Source organism: Impatiens glandulifera, chromosome 9 (genome assembly GCF_907164915.1).
Source record: "Impatiens glandulifera chromosome 9, dImpGla2.1, whole genome shotgun sequence".
NCBI classification, from domain to species: Eukaryota; Viridiplantae; Streptophyta; class Magnoliopsida; order Ericales; family Balsaminaceae; genus Impatiens; species Impatiens glandulifera.
The window spans coordinates 14,925,849-14,940,921 of NC_061870.1; the positions used below are offsets into that span (position 1 = coordinate 14,925,849).

At 27.3% G+C, this 15,073-nt stretch overlaps 1 protein-coding gene across 1 annotated transcript; it reads right to left on the reverse strand.

The window, feature by feature from the left end:
• Nucleotides 1–10,082: 10,082 nt before the first annotated feature.
• On the reverse strand, nucleotides 10,083–10,641 carry LOC124915868 (agamous-like MADS-box protein AGL62). Its single transcript, XM_047456617.1, has 2 exons — nucleotides 10,406–10,641; nucleotides 10,083–10,302 (listed from the first exon to the last, which is right to left on the reverse strand). Exons 1-2 carry the CDS (start codon nucleotides 10,639–10,641, stop codon nucleotides 10,083–10,085), a joined length of 456 nt encoding a protein of 151 aa, XP_047312573.1.
• Nucleotides 10,642–15,073: the final 4,432 nt, after the last annotated feature.

A 15,073-nucleotide genomic window follows, 5' to 3' on the forward strand; every position in this document is an offset into this window, starting at 1 on the left:
AAGGAATTATGTTTAATTTATTACTTAAAACAATTATATAAATATTCCAAAAATCCCCATAATAACAAAAAAAATAAAATATCAACATAATTTTTATTATGTTGATAGAAATAATTTTAGTGAAATTTTTGATGAAAAAAAACATGAAAAAAGGATTAGAAATTGATTTCAAATAATCTTTTTATAAAAAATAAATATTGTAATCTACTATAATAAAAAAAATTAAATTTTTTGCATTAGGAACCTGGTCCATCAGATGAGTATCCAAGCATCATCCAACACCTGCGGGAATGCACCACACATCTGAATGCAGCGAAACCGAATGCCTACCCCCACCGGATCAACTAACGGGTTGGACTAATCCTATTAGTCAAGGTCACTAACTGCGAATGGAACGCAGACTGCGTCCAATGAAACGACGAATGGAACGCAGACTGCGTCCAATGAAACGACGTTGTTTCAATATTCTTCCTCACCGAGAATTGAAGTTCTAATATTTCTCTCCAATTCCCAAATTGATTGGTTCCTCTATTTATTCTCTTCATTTTTTTTTCAAAAACCCTACGAAAATAAAATAAATATTTTAAACATAAAATCATTTATTTTAAAATCGATTATAACTAACATATTCATTATATCAAAAACGAAAAAACGAAAGACTTAGTATTTCCCTGAAACAATTTATAATTTTCTAAGGAATCTTCATTTACACATAATTAATTCCCAAAACATATTACATAATTGTAAAAGAAAAATCAAGTGAAAATTATTTATAATATTAATTTGTTAAAATCAATTTATATACTCAGGATTAATTTATTTAAAAAAATCTATTTCAAACTCATAAATCAATATTTGACTTAATCGTAAAACAAATTTTTATAATGATTGTAAGTATAATAATAGCCACAATTATTTCAATTTAAATTATTACCACCATACTTTTATTAAAAATATGTCATTAATTATTTTGTAACCCAATTTACACATTAATGGCTCTAAAAGCAATTTCTCATTTAATAATTCATGAATGAAGAATGTATATGAATTTTGTATAAAAATAAATTTAGGATTTTTTAAAATATATACACTATATTATTGAGAAGTAAAAAATAAATGTATATAATAATGGGTCAACATAAGTGAACTGCATTGTCAATAATTGTAAGAGGAAATTAATGAAACTTTGATTGATAAGAAAATTGAAGCAGCAAAAAACATAATATGTAAAGTGAAGGAGCAAGTAGATCAATCAAAATAAAAAATTATAGTTAGAGAAAAAAAAAATATCAGAAGAAAAGAAGACTAATGAATATATGATTCTCCATTAAGGCAAATCAAAAAGTATCAACGTTCTCAAAAAAAAAAAATATCAACATATGAAGTAGGTAGAAAAGATAAAAAGAAAATAGAGTATAATTACATAACATATGTCTCTAACTTCCCGAACATGGAATGAAATCAAAGAAATGATTACAGTAAAATGAAAGAGAGACAACTTCTACATTAAATTGTTGAAATGCTTCTTTGGAGCATTTATCTACAATGTATGGAGGGAAAGAAATGCAAAGATGCGCAAATCAGTGGATAAAGTCTGAGAAGATGTAGTTGCATATAGAAATGCACTAATTCATACTTTGAGAAAAATTCAGAAAAATGAATAAAACTGGAGCTTAAGCCAAAGATAGAATATCTCCTATAGAATATTCACCAACAAAATTAGATTCAAAACGCTTTAGACAATTTTTGTTTGTTGTAATTCTCTTAGTTGTTTGTAATTTTGGTTTATTGTTTGTTTATTAGTCAAAGAAATAAATTGTCTAGGTTTGATTTTAACTCTAAAATTATTTTCCAAATTATTGAGTTTTTTTTAATGAAATGACAATAAACTGTATTTTTTTTTAAAACATAGCATTTTATAAAGTGTTACCTATTTGACTGGCCAATGATGGAGGAGGATCGAAAAGTCAATAAAGATGTGAGCAGAGTGAAAAAAAAAGTGGTTTAATTGGAGAGAATGACAATTTTAAAATGAAGATGAAAATATATCATAAAAATATTTCACTAAAAATCTCTTAAATTCAATTGACTAAAAGGGAGGTGGAGTTGATTTTTAACGGATAAATTAAATATATACATAATTAAAATATATTTCAGAATAATATTCTATCTTAATTAAAATCTCAATAAAATATTTAAAAAAATAGTTTTTAAATAAATTTTAAATATTATTTTTATCCAGTCTAATCTAGTAACATATTTAGAGGTTTATAGTGTCAATGTTTTGCATAAATGACAAATTTAGTATAATAGTTTAATAATTTCGTTAAGTTTACAACCCTCTTAATATTTTATGACTTAAAATCACTGTAAACTTATTTAACATTATTGTTAAATGTTATTTTTTTATTATATTATTTTAACATAAAAAATACAAAACATAAATTTATTTATTTAATACTATTGAACAAAAATAACTTAGTCCGCTAGTAACACCACCAGCTTTGATTTTCAACAATTCGGTCATCTAGTCAAACTTTGCTTCTATTATGATGTAGTCCAAGTCTCTATCAAGTTTTCCATTAGGCAAGCAATCATCCAAAGCTCAGGAGAACAAAAGTGGTATTTCAATTGATAAGAAATTAAAATATCTAACCAACCAGTCTTGCAACTTCAACTATCTGGAGAATAAAAAATATTTACATACTTAATTTTAATTAGTTGTTAAGTTCGAAAATAATGTAACCATTTTCTTTGTTTTATTTACTTTTTCATAAAATTCAGATGAGATAAATATTTGTTTATATTATATCTTTATAATCAATATATAAAATATAACAGATTTAAGAATTAGAAGCGAACATCTTATACAATTAATATAATAGCATCAAATAATATTTTTATTAAATAAATTTTATATTATTATAAGTTAGAGATTTGGAAATACAATGTAAAAGTTAATTAAAATATTTTTTTCAATTATTGATTAAAATATCATTTATTTAATTACTTTAAATATTATTAATTAATTATAGTAAAATAAAATATGTAAAATAATACTATTAATTACTTTTTTAACTTTTATTTTGTAAATATTTATTTTCTTTTCACTGAATTAAATATTTATTTTTCTATTAAAAGACATAAAACTTATTTCAAATAATCTGATAATAAAAACTTAAGTGATTTGTTTTATTTTTTTTCGAAATAATATTTTATTAAAATACCATAAAAAAGATTACAGCTAAAAATACAAAGAACAATAACATCGTGAATACGTACAAAAATAAACAATTAAATAAAACATAAAAAAGCAAAACAACACGATGAATAATTATTCAAAGTATTTTAGATTGAATAGACAATTATAATGAGAATAGACAGTCATCATCACCTCTTCAGTTCATCCCCATTTATTGCAAGAGAAAAGGGAAGGGGAAGAGGAACACAACCGGTTGAAACAACAGGTTTGTATGGAAATAAAAATCCTGATTGGGATAATTAGGATTTGATATAGTTTGAAACAAAGTAATCTTTTTTTTATGTTTTGATTGCTACTAATTAGGTTTCTTAGGGTCGTTTGATTATCATTCTTTAATCATGGATGAGATTTGTATTGCTTTGATTCTTGACCCTCCCGCTTTTGAGATTTTAATAAAATAGTTTTAACCATTTTCCCTAAAAAAAAGTAATCTAGATTGAATTCTCGCCATGACCTCTACATTCTCGAGGGACATTTTGAGGTGCTCAGTTGTTGATAACTAATCTTTTCCCTCGATCTTTCACAAAACCTTTGATCTTGCCCAACTATTAAGGCTTGAGTAATTGCCTTTCCATGTTGCTTTTTGACCTATACTTGATCTTTCACCTGCATAAGTTGAGTATTGAGTTCTCTAGTTTTAGCGTCCATAAGTTGTTGGGTTAATGGGAGAGTCCAAGACTACCAAATAAATGGTGAGCTATTTCATCCAAACTTGGATGACCAAATAAAAATACTTTGTTTTCTTGAGATAAAAAAAGGTAGTCCTCCTATAATGTGACTAGTTAGTTCACTGAATTTTTACAATATTCAGTTCGATGACATGAAGGTTCTTTTCGTTCTACATTTTTGATGTGTTAAGTTTTTTACTTCCTATGCATGTCCTTATCATGATTAGATAGTTAAAATTATTGATGTGAATCGTAATATGTAATACAAAGATTAAGTGTGTTTATGAATAAATTGGAGAAAATCTATTTATAGAGTTAAATATTTAAGAATTGTACGTACCATGAAAAAAGTGTAAATGTGCCATCTAATTTTGTATATTTTATTAAATTAATTAATTCATTCTTTTACAATAATTATATTGGAATAAAAAAAAATTATTTCTTATTTTTATTATACATTTCACACCAATATTTTAAATTAATAATAATGAAGTTATCTAAAAAAAACTATTTTCATAAAAGATACCATTCAAGTGATTCGGGCATCTATTCCGTTTACATTTAATTATTGGTTAAATTCAAAATTTGATAAATCAATATTAAAATAATCGTAATTGTTCCGTTTGTTTGATCTATTATGTGATGTAATAATAATGTAATAGTTCACTTTGTTCAATTTATTATCTTATACGACAATTAGTATATGACAACAAAATATGGTTAATTATTATTTATTCATTTATACTAATATTAATATTATTATCATCTAAATAATTAACTATCAATTATTTGTTAAAATATAATTTATTTATAGTAAATGATTAATTAAATTAATATTTTATTTTATCATTAGTTATTTATTTCATAATATTTATATTATTATATTATAAATACTATGTAATCCTTTTACCAAAATAATCTAGTATACATAAGTTTTATTTTTTCTCAAATAATTATAGATTTAACAAGCCCAATTGGAGAGACAAGAATATGAGCCAGTGCCAATGGCAACCTATAATCCTAAAATCAAATTTTCTCGGTCTCCTTTTGGAGATATGAAACCACTCTTCAAATAGTTTGGGACTTATTTTAAAATTTTATATGGGGTTCCACATTCATATTTTCACATCTAAGCCCTCAAATTTGAAGAGGGTACATATTGTAGCTCATCTAGGGATACAACATATCATCTACTCTCCTTTTGCGTCTTTTAACCCTATGTGTGTTTTATTGTTTCGACTCTCTCGATCTCAATTTAAATCATAATCTTCTCAATTTCTCTATGTTGGGATCGGTGTCAACAACAACCGGTGGGATTTGAGTATTGTTGAACAATTATCGACTTCCAATTCGGTTTTAACCCTGTTGGAGGTTAAGACATGTTTTTATTCTCGTGACAAATCTTCGCAAGCTCTTGAATCAGATTCAAGTGTGGAATAACTCACTAGATTTGAAGCGTATTGATGCAGAATGAATAAGTCATTAAGAAATAGACACAGTGTTGTTTATGAATGTTAGGAGATAAAAACTCTTACGTCACCCCTTCTTCTATTACCAAAAGGATACAATAGAAGACTTTAACTTTTATAGCCTCTACACAAGCTCGATCAGAAACCCATGACTTAACAATGCCTGTTCTAAACTTCTAACTCACACTCTATTGATCACACCCTCTGTTCAACTTATAATGCTGAACATTCTTAACAAATATTACAACAATTTCACTCTCAACTTATCTTAATGGAAAGTACATAGTATACGAATTACAAGTGGGATAATGAGAGAGTAATCTTGAATAAAAGTGGTAATATATCCAACACCTTCTTGATTAAGATCCACATATATATATGAGTCACAACCTCTTTTCATTCAATGATGGCGTGTTGTAGAGCTCTGCGTTCTGATGTAGTGTAGCTCTACTTGAGTGTTTTAGACGCACTTGAGTATCGTAGCCCTACTTGAATGTCATGTGACTATTGAGCTTTTTAGAAGGTTTGTATAAATGATACACGTTAATTAATGCAACGGTCGAATCTGAATATTAACATGTGGAATTATTCCTTTGATTATTGTGTGTGCTGATGTGACAGACTATCGCTTATCGGGTGATGAGTAGGGAAGATGAGTGGGTGTTGCTTTAGTCTTTTTTTGAAGCTTAGACGTCTATGTTAGAGAAAAATAGATAGTTAATTAGCAGGTAATTAAATATCTGAAAAACCTAACCAAATCCACCGTTTGTGCGGGAAATACAGAATTCGGTCATATCCTCATAACAGCTTAATCACTCTAGTCCGGTCGGACCGATATTACAAAGGCGGCGCAAACCGGGATTATCTAATCAAACCATCTATTCGACTATCTTTACAACGAAACAAGTACAGGATCGACTCGGCAGTGAAAAATGGCTTTACCGCTCAGTTGTATGATCAGTAAACCTATCATTTATCCCTCAAAGAGAAATCAGCTTCTATTCTTCCTCAGTATGTCCGGTCCACCGATATTGAAAAGACGGCGCAACCGGTGATCTGTCCGGTAAAATACTTGGTGCAATCCTAAGCTTCTATACAAGATATAAAATGACCGGTAGCTTGACCGATCAAATTAGAGATGTGGAATCAGTCATATACTAAGAGATTTAAACTGAGAACGGTTGGAAGTTTCCATTTTGGTGTACTTCAGAATACTTTGGGAATATGCAGAAGGAAGATTTCAAATATAAAAACTATTATTTCCATTTTGATACAAGTCTGATGATAGATCTTGGGAAGCAAAAGACTGCCAAAAGTGATCAGATACCTATTTTGGTATAAGTCCAACAACAGTCCCCAAGGAGCAGGTATCTGTCAAACCTCTCTAGATGATTAAATCAATAGAAGTCAAACATGCCGACTGATATGTTTCTTGGGAAGTATCAACCGCATTTAATGTCATGTTGTGCCTTCTTGACCGACCAATCAGAAACAAGGATCAAGGATTACCATGCAAGTATCCGTTGAATGAGAAATATGACTGTTACCATATTTCACTATTTAAGAGAAGATTGAAGAACAACAACATCATACCTAAAAGATATACCAAGAAGATATACAAGACTATGAGAAAACATATTTTAGAATTGAATCAAAGCCTAAACTGTTCTTGTTTACATACTGTCCAAAGTGCTAAGGATATTACAATTCCATTCATTTTATGTAAGAAGTGAGAGTTGTAAGTAAATAAGCCTCAGTTATTTGACGTATTGTAAAGTGTGTTGAATATTTTTAGTGAATATCCTTCTTAATGTTTGAGAAGAAGGGGTGACGTAGGAGCTTTATCTCCAAACATCCATAAATCTTGTGTTGTGTTTCTTCTCCATTTCATATCCTTCTATTGCTGTCCAATTCGTGTGTGTGTTTCTTCAAATCAAAACAAACATTTATGCACTTGAACTCGGTTCAAGAGTTTGTGACGGTTTGTGTAGTATTGAGACCGATATTAACTTCTAACCGAGTTAGTATCAACAGACGTGTTGTGTATGCGTTCGACCTAAAGAGACCCCAAGTCTCTTTCGGATATCCTGATCCTAATAGTCCGCTAACGCTTCTTCAGACTAGAACGTCTATTAAAGCCTTCACATCTGTTAGAGCTTCTTCAGACCAGAGCGTTTGTTGAAGACTAGACGTCTGCTAGCACTTCTTTAGACCAGAGCGTCTGTTGAAGCCTAGACGTCTACAAGCGCTTCATCAGAATAGAGCGTTCTTTGAAACCTAGACGTCTGCTAGCGCTTCTTCAGACTAGAGCGTTTGTTGAGTCCTAGATGTCTGCTCGCGCATCTCTTCAGACAGACCGTCTGATAAAGTTCAGACTATGTATGCTCGCGCACTTCTTCAAATAACACATCTATTGAGTCCTAGACGTCTTCTCACGCCGTTCTTTAGACAACCCGTCTAATGAATTTCAGACTACGTTTGCTTGCGCACTTCTTCAAACAACCCGTTTGATGAAGTTCAGACTATGTCTACTCGCTCTTTCTTTAGACTGCATCTAAAGACATACGTCTTTTGGGCAATAGCTGCATAGAAGTAAATTAGACAACTTAGTTCTTGTTCATACGTGTTAGTTCTTTCTTTAGACTGTATCTAAAGACATATGTAAAAAGTGAATTAAATATAAATTGTATTTATTTATTTTAATATTTATATAAAAATACTATAATATGCTAATTTAATTAAAAAAAGTGTTTTTTATAATCATACCAAATAAGATTGTTTCAAATCTTTAATTAAATATTATAAAAACATAAAATATCTCAAAATAAATGAAATTTGACATCATTTTTCATATGCAAGCTTGGATTATAATGAAACAAGCTTACTAAATAAATAAAAAACAATAGTAAAAGTTTTATAATTTATCATAAATGACATTCAAAATAATAGACATCAACTTAGATTTAATCTTCATTAACTCAAATAATATCATTTGAGAAATCCAATATTTGTCCAATAATAATTTAAAAACTTTCTTAGTAAGAAGTTGATATTTAATTATTAAAATTTTAAACCTAAAATACGAAAAAATAAAGAAGAATTCACAATAAACTTCACAAATCTTAATCATAATCAAATCTAAAAACTTAATAAAGTAAATTCAAAAATAACATCATAAAGTAGATATTTCACCTCATCAAGAAATATCTAGTTGAAATATCTAGAAGTTGATTTAATCTTACCGAGGAAAAATGAAGCTCATTTATGATCCTCATACGACCAAACATTTGCTTGTGTGGTCTTGATTGAATTTCCTCTTGAGAAGTATCAAATTTTTTATAGTTCGACCATCCCCTTGAAAAAAAATGTGTCATTTAATTTAACGTGCAATACTAATTTTGAATTGAATAATTATTTAAGATAATTTAATCCAATTATTTTAAGAGTCACAGTGCTTTGCTAGGAGACAATTAAGATTAATATGGTAAAGCTTATAACAATTATAATTGAGTCCTACGAGGACACAAACTAAGAGTTTATAAATTATATCTAAGAAAATGATTGGTAATCGTTAATTATTAATAGATATATACTAGATATAAATATTAATTAATATAATATTGATTTATAAAATTAAATAATATATACATAATTAAAAAGATTTAATTATTGAATTAAGGTTTTAAAATAATAGTATTTATTTATGAAATAAATAATGTAATTAAATAGTTTAATTATGGTGTTATGTTTTAAAAGAATATATATTATTTATATATGAAATAATATAGTATATAATCAAAAGTTAACTAAAAAATGATTTACAATATTTGGTATATTATCTTCTTAAATATATATAAACATACTGAGACCAAATGAGGGATAATAAAATATGTATGGTTGAATAATTACTTTATGAAATGTAATTAAGAGAAAAAACATAAAATTACTTTTCAAAATTAATGAGGTAAATAAAACTATCATCTTTATAATCAAGCCATCTTTATTGCTTCTTGGTAGCCCTTTCTTCCTTTTGTATTTATACAAAGGAAAGGGAATCTAACAAGCAACATATGAGAATCTCATTTCCAACAATATCATCAGACCTACTCAGTTCCTACATAAACATGTATTTCTCTATTAACTACAGTTAATAAATATCTAATCAATTTTCATGAAAATTAATTAATTGTTAATTTGTAACAGATTTTAATTAAAAATTGAAGATAATAAAGATAGGAAATTAAAATAAGATTTTTATTTATTAAAATATAAAATTATATTTTAAATTAAGATATTTTTTATATATTATGATATACTTTATAAAATTTTGAATTTAGCATTAAAGTGTTTTCTATGGTTAGAGATCCATGAAAGATGAGATCTTCAACTATAATGAAGATGAAATATTCGATAAAAATGTAACATTATCTTTTTATTTATTTTTTTTCTCAATATTTTTTTCTCATCGAATCACATAAAATTAATCGATATTAGTATAAAAACAAAAAAAATATTAAAATACAAAAAATATGGTTACAAACACATAAATAAATTAAAATAAAATTAATAACACAAACAATAATCAAAAAAATAACAATTGAAATTATAAAAAATAAAAACAACAAGATAAATTTATCAATAACTTATCACAATAATAATTATTTCCCGTAAACAAGTTTGAGTTTACGGGTTAGAAAACTCCAACATCTTTTGGGTCACAATGGCATTTAAATTCAATAGAGACATCTTGAGATGTTCAAGTTGTTGATAACTCATCTCTTTATTCGATCTCTCCCACCATCTTTGATCCTGCCCAACTTTCTTGTCATGATTTATCTTCTTCCCATGCTGTTCCTCAACCTCCATCAACTTCTCAACTTGCATCACATTAGCATTTAGTTCCCTAATGTTTGATGACAGATAAGATTCAATCATTTGTTGAGTTTGACAGGAAAGACCCGTCGGAGAGGATGAACCAAATAATGGCCCAACTATTTCATCTACACTGGGATGAACCAAATAATGGCCCAACTATTTCATCTACACTGGGATGACCGTAGGAGAACACTCTGTTTGTTGGTGAAAATACTAGAAGTAAAACTTCAGCCCCACATAGTATGATAAGCTCGCTGAATTTCTTGAAAAGCCCACTTTTTCTTTTGCAAAATGTCACCTTAAGATTACTCTCGTTCTTCATTTTGGTCATGGTGATTCTTTGACGCCCTTTGTTTGTTTTGACCATGATTAGATAAAGATAAAACACGGGAGATATAATATGTAATGAATAGATAAAATGTTTAATTTTCTTAGATTAGAGGAGTCTATTTATAGATTTAAGTAAACAAAATTCGCATAGGAACACTATGAATATTCATAGAAAGAAAGAAATCTAATTCATTGATATCTAAATATCTTTCTAAATTCATGAATTAATTTTTTTATTATATATTATAAAATAAAAATATTTAAATGTCCTAATTTGACTATACATTAATAGAAAAATTTAAATAATTATAGTGTTATTTAAAAAAAATATTTACATACTTTATTTTAATTAGTTGTTAAATTCTAATAATAATATAAACAATTATCTTTGTTTTATTTTTTTTCCAAAAAATTAGATGAGATAATTATTTTTTTATATATATATTGGCTCTTAAATTGTTTATGGAGATCAAAATTATGTATTCTTAATGAATTATTAATATATGAGAAATGATTAAGGAAATCACTTATGAAAACGAAAGGCAACGAATTCAACGTGGCATGTCACGTCAGATAGAGAGAAAAAAAATGTTTTTTTCCGGAAAAAGGGTTTCCCGCTCTTTGCAATTTCATCTTTAGAAAATTATTCCAATTCCAGTATTCCTCTCCCTCTTAACGCCAAAGGAGCTCTTTCGAACTAAAACACTAAGAAATCACTCCCCTGTTTGTACCTTCGAGTCCCGATTCAACGTTCGCTAAGAGAAGAAAAGCGAAGCTCTAGTTGTCAAAAATCGGCATGTTCTTAAGGACGAACCCTAGTGTGTTCTTAGTATTGTTGTTTGCTCCCCTTTCCTGTATTCCTCTCTCTTTCAACACAAAATGATCTCTTTCTAACAAAACACTATAAAATCACTCCCTTATTTTTGTACCTTCAAGTCCCAATCTAAGTTTGACAATTACAAGCAAATCTATCATTTTCGAAATACGGTATTTTGCATAAGGACAAAGATCTGGTTTACACTATAGTGGATACTTGAATTGCTAAAATATCTTTAGCAATAATTTGAAAAGTGAATACTTTCAAACTTTCATCTTCCATCATATCAATATATCAAAATATTCACCAAAATATTACAAAGAACGAAATCACCAGATAAAATGTTGATTTGAGGCATGTGTTGGACATATTTCCCTTAAAACAGTTCCATCGTCTCCCGTTTATGCTAGAGCTTATCGTAGATGGTTGTCTCCCAGGGTACAACGAATCCAGTAGTGATTCTGCACTGAAATCACTACTTGTCGGACTTGATTAGTGTGCCTGAACTATCACCGGGTTTCAACAGAAATATTGATTTCAACGGAAATATCGAAAAAGAACTCGAAGAACACTCACAAAACAAGAAGAGGGCGTTTGGAATTCTAGAGTGAGAAAAATATAAGATGATTGAAAGATGTGAAATGAATAATGAATGGGTATATATTGCTGAGAATTAAACCTTCAAATAAAACCATCCAAACGTTTATTAGCAATACATATTGCTCATTCATTTGTTAATTAGTCCATAACTAATTAACATCGTTGCCTATACGTTAATTTGTTAAAATACAATGTTAGACATTCAATGCTAGCAAATTGAAGAGTCTAAACGTTAGCCAATTGATAGGAAATTAAAGTTAAATGTTTATCATAACATTATACTTTAATTTTCTAATTAGGCATTAAATATTAATTAAATAATTATAATTTGGATTAAATTCACCGTTAATTCACGTTTGAATTTGTGTGAATTTTATTTGATTTTATTTATTCATAATCTTATTTCCATTTATTAATGGAATTAGCTTAATTCAAACAATCCCCCATATTAATGGAAATTGAAAGATTAACCCGGTGAAAGATTCAACAGTTGAATTCTACATAGGATAGGTAGGTGTAACCCTTTGAACCTTCCCTTATGAAAGTATATAACTTTACTAGCCGATTAGTAGACTCGATTTTCTTGAACTATTCTGCCATTTGTGTAAACGATTACACACTTTCACATGGAATTATCCCTTATACATGTCAAGCTCTCATGGTTGGGTCCCTTTTGGCCATGGAACACGCACCTGGTTCTGTGAGAGGGTCTAGAATTGAGCCGTGCAATTTCTTCGAAGCGGCCCCACTTCTCCCTCACATAGGTGATCTCTTTATTTATAAAGAATCATTAAAAGCGATATGCTTATCCTGGTCAAAATATATATTGTTTTATTATAGAATTAATCCTCAACAATAACTTTCCAAGTTAGTACAATTAGGTTGTCCCATTAAACTTAGTTCTTAGGATCTCCAGTCTGCATAGGTTGGGTTTTCCTTCATACCAACTTATAGTAGGCTGATGTCTTAAAAGATTTTCAAACAAATTCTCTATTCAATAATTTTATTAGTGGATCCACAATGTGATCTTTTACTTACATAGTCAAATTTGATAACTCTATTAGAGAGTGTAGTTTAATGACATTATGGCTAAGACGTGTATGTCTAGACTTGTCATTGACTCTAAGTTTATTTAATTTCAAATTATTATTACAATAATTAGAAATTTATGATAATCTTGGAATATCTTCTAATAAGAAGCATAGTCATTCGTACATGCTTACCATTTAAACATTTTATTTTTTATGAAAATATTGTTTACTTGGCTAACTAGTAGACAAAATGTTTTTGAACTATTCTGCCTTCGTGTAAACAAATATATATTTTGCATAAAAATATTTTATTTTTCTACATAAGTCAGAAACATAGATTATAACTTTTAATCTATCCATCATAATTTTTTTAGAAGATTTCCATACATAGATTGCACTTTTAAGTGTAAACATATTCACTTTTAGACGTAAAGTCTTTTAATTAATAATATCAATATATTATTTGATAACAATATGATATTTCGTGTAGTGCAATTCACATCCTTAATGAATTTAATCATTTTTATCGGAATTTTAAACGATAAAATATCGTACAAAAGAAACGTACAAAAGAAACGTAATGAAATAATTTTCATTGTCTTCATGATATATATAATTGTCACATCCACTTTCTAATAAAAGTATGATCAGATTTTCATATCATTATTATAAAATTTATTATAAGTCATATCAAGACTTTATAAACTTTCCTTTTCATTTATTTCATAAATTTTTTTGAAGACATTGGTTCTTCAAATATTTATGAAAGTAATGTCAAAATATGACACGTTTCTTGATTTAAAAATTTTCAAATTTATAATATCAATTTGAGCACCAACTCAGCAAATATAAACAAGACATTTTCTTGTTATTTTGTTTCTTTTTCTAAAGTTGCGCAACTTTATCTTTTATAGAGAACATATTTCTCTAACAATAAATTATCTTTTTATTTATCATAATATACACAATTATTTTTATGTTATAATCAATAAAAATATTTTCCCCCACATTCGTGTTGGTATCCTTTTTAAATCACACACATTTGTATGATTTAAATCAATGATTTTCTAATCAAGAAATTGTCACTCAATTCTTTTACAAATTTCTTTTGTTATACTTATCATACATTGAATAAGATAACTATATTATAAATATTTAATTGAATAAATCATAATTTCTATACAAGATATTAGAATATTTATTCATTTATAAATCATTCTTCACATAACCTCTACATAAAAATTAAAAATATTTAATCAATTAAAATATTTCTAAATATTTATTTTAACAATTTATTTCTATAAAAGAAATTAGAATATTTAATCAAATAAATATTCATCGTATCACATGATTTCTACAAAAGAAATCATAATGTTTCAAGCATCATTGACCGAAGTCGCTTAAACATTTATTTTCGGTTACATCCCATAATATCGGCACGTTTGCGATATTATTCTCAAATCAAACCAGACTTTCCTTGTAATTATTTGATTTCAAAATTATCAAATTAAGTAAGTTTTAACGATGCATTGAACAATATATATCAAATATATTATATTAAACCAAAATTAATATATCCATATATGTGATTGTATATTATCGCTTTCACCACGACAAAATAACTATAATATATATAGTCAATAACATAAAAACGTAATCAAATAAATAATATGTCATATATTATTAAACAAATATATATACAATTTCATTTATCATTAAAAATACATTTAAAAAATACATGATAATTAATTAGAATATTAATTATTACACTTAATTAGAATGTTGATCATTTATCTTTAATCGAATATAAACTAACTAATAAAAATAAATATTCATGTCATCAATTATTCGTTTCTTAATTAATTAGATGACCTTTAATCTTCTATAAGAAATCTTTGTCCATCAAAGAACACATAATTTGTGACAAATTTCAAAATTATCTATTAAAATAAAATAGATAGAAAATAAATCTTTATTTATATATATAAATTTCTAGAAGATCATACTTATTATGAATGAAC

Bases quoted from the DNA above. Each gene is read 5' to 3' on its own strand.
- LOC124915868 (XM_047456617.1), bottom strand. From the start codon at position 10,641: ATGGTCAAAACAAACAAAGGGCGTCAAAGAATCACCATGACCAAAATG. The intron at 10,303-10,405 runs GTGTAGATGAAA...ATCAAACATTAG, and splicing joins CCATTATTTGGTTCATCCCA to GGAACTAAATGCTAATGTGA.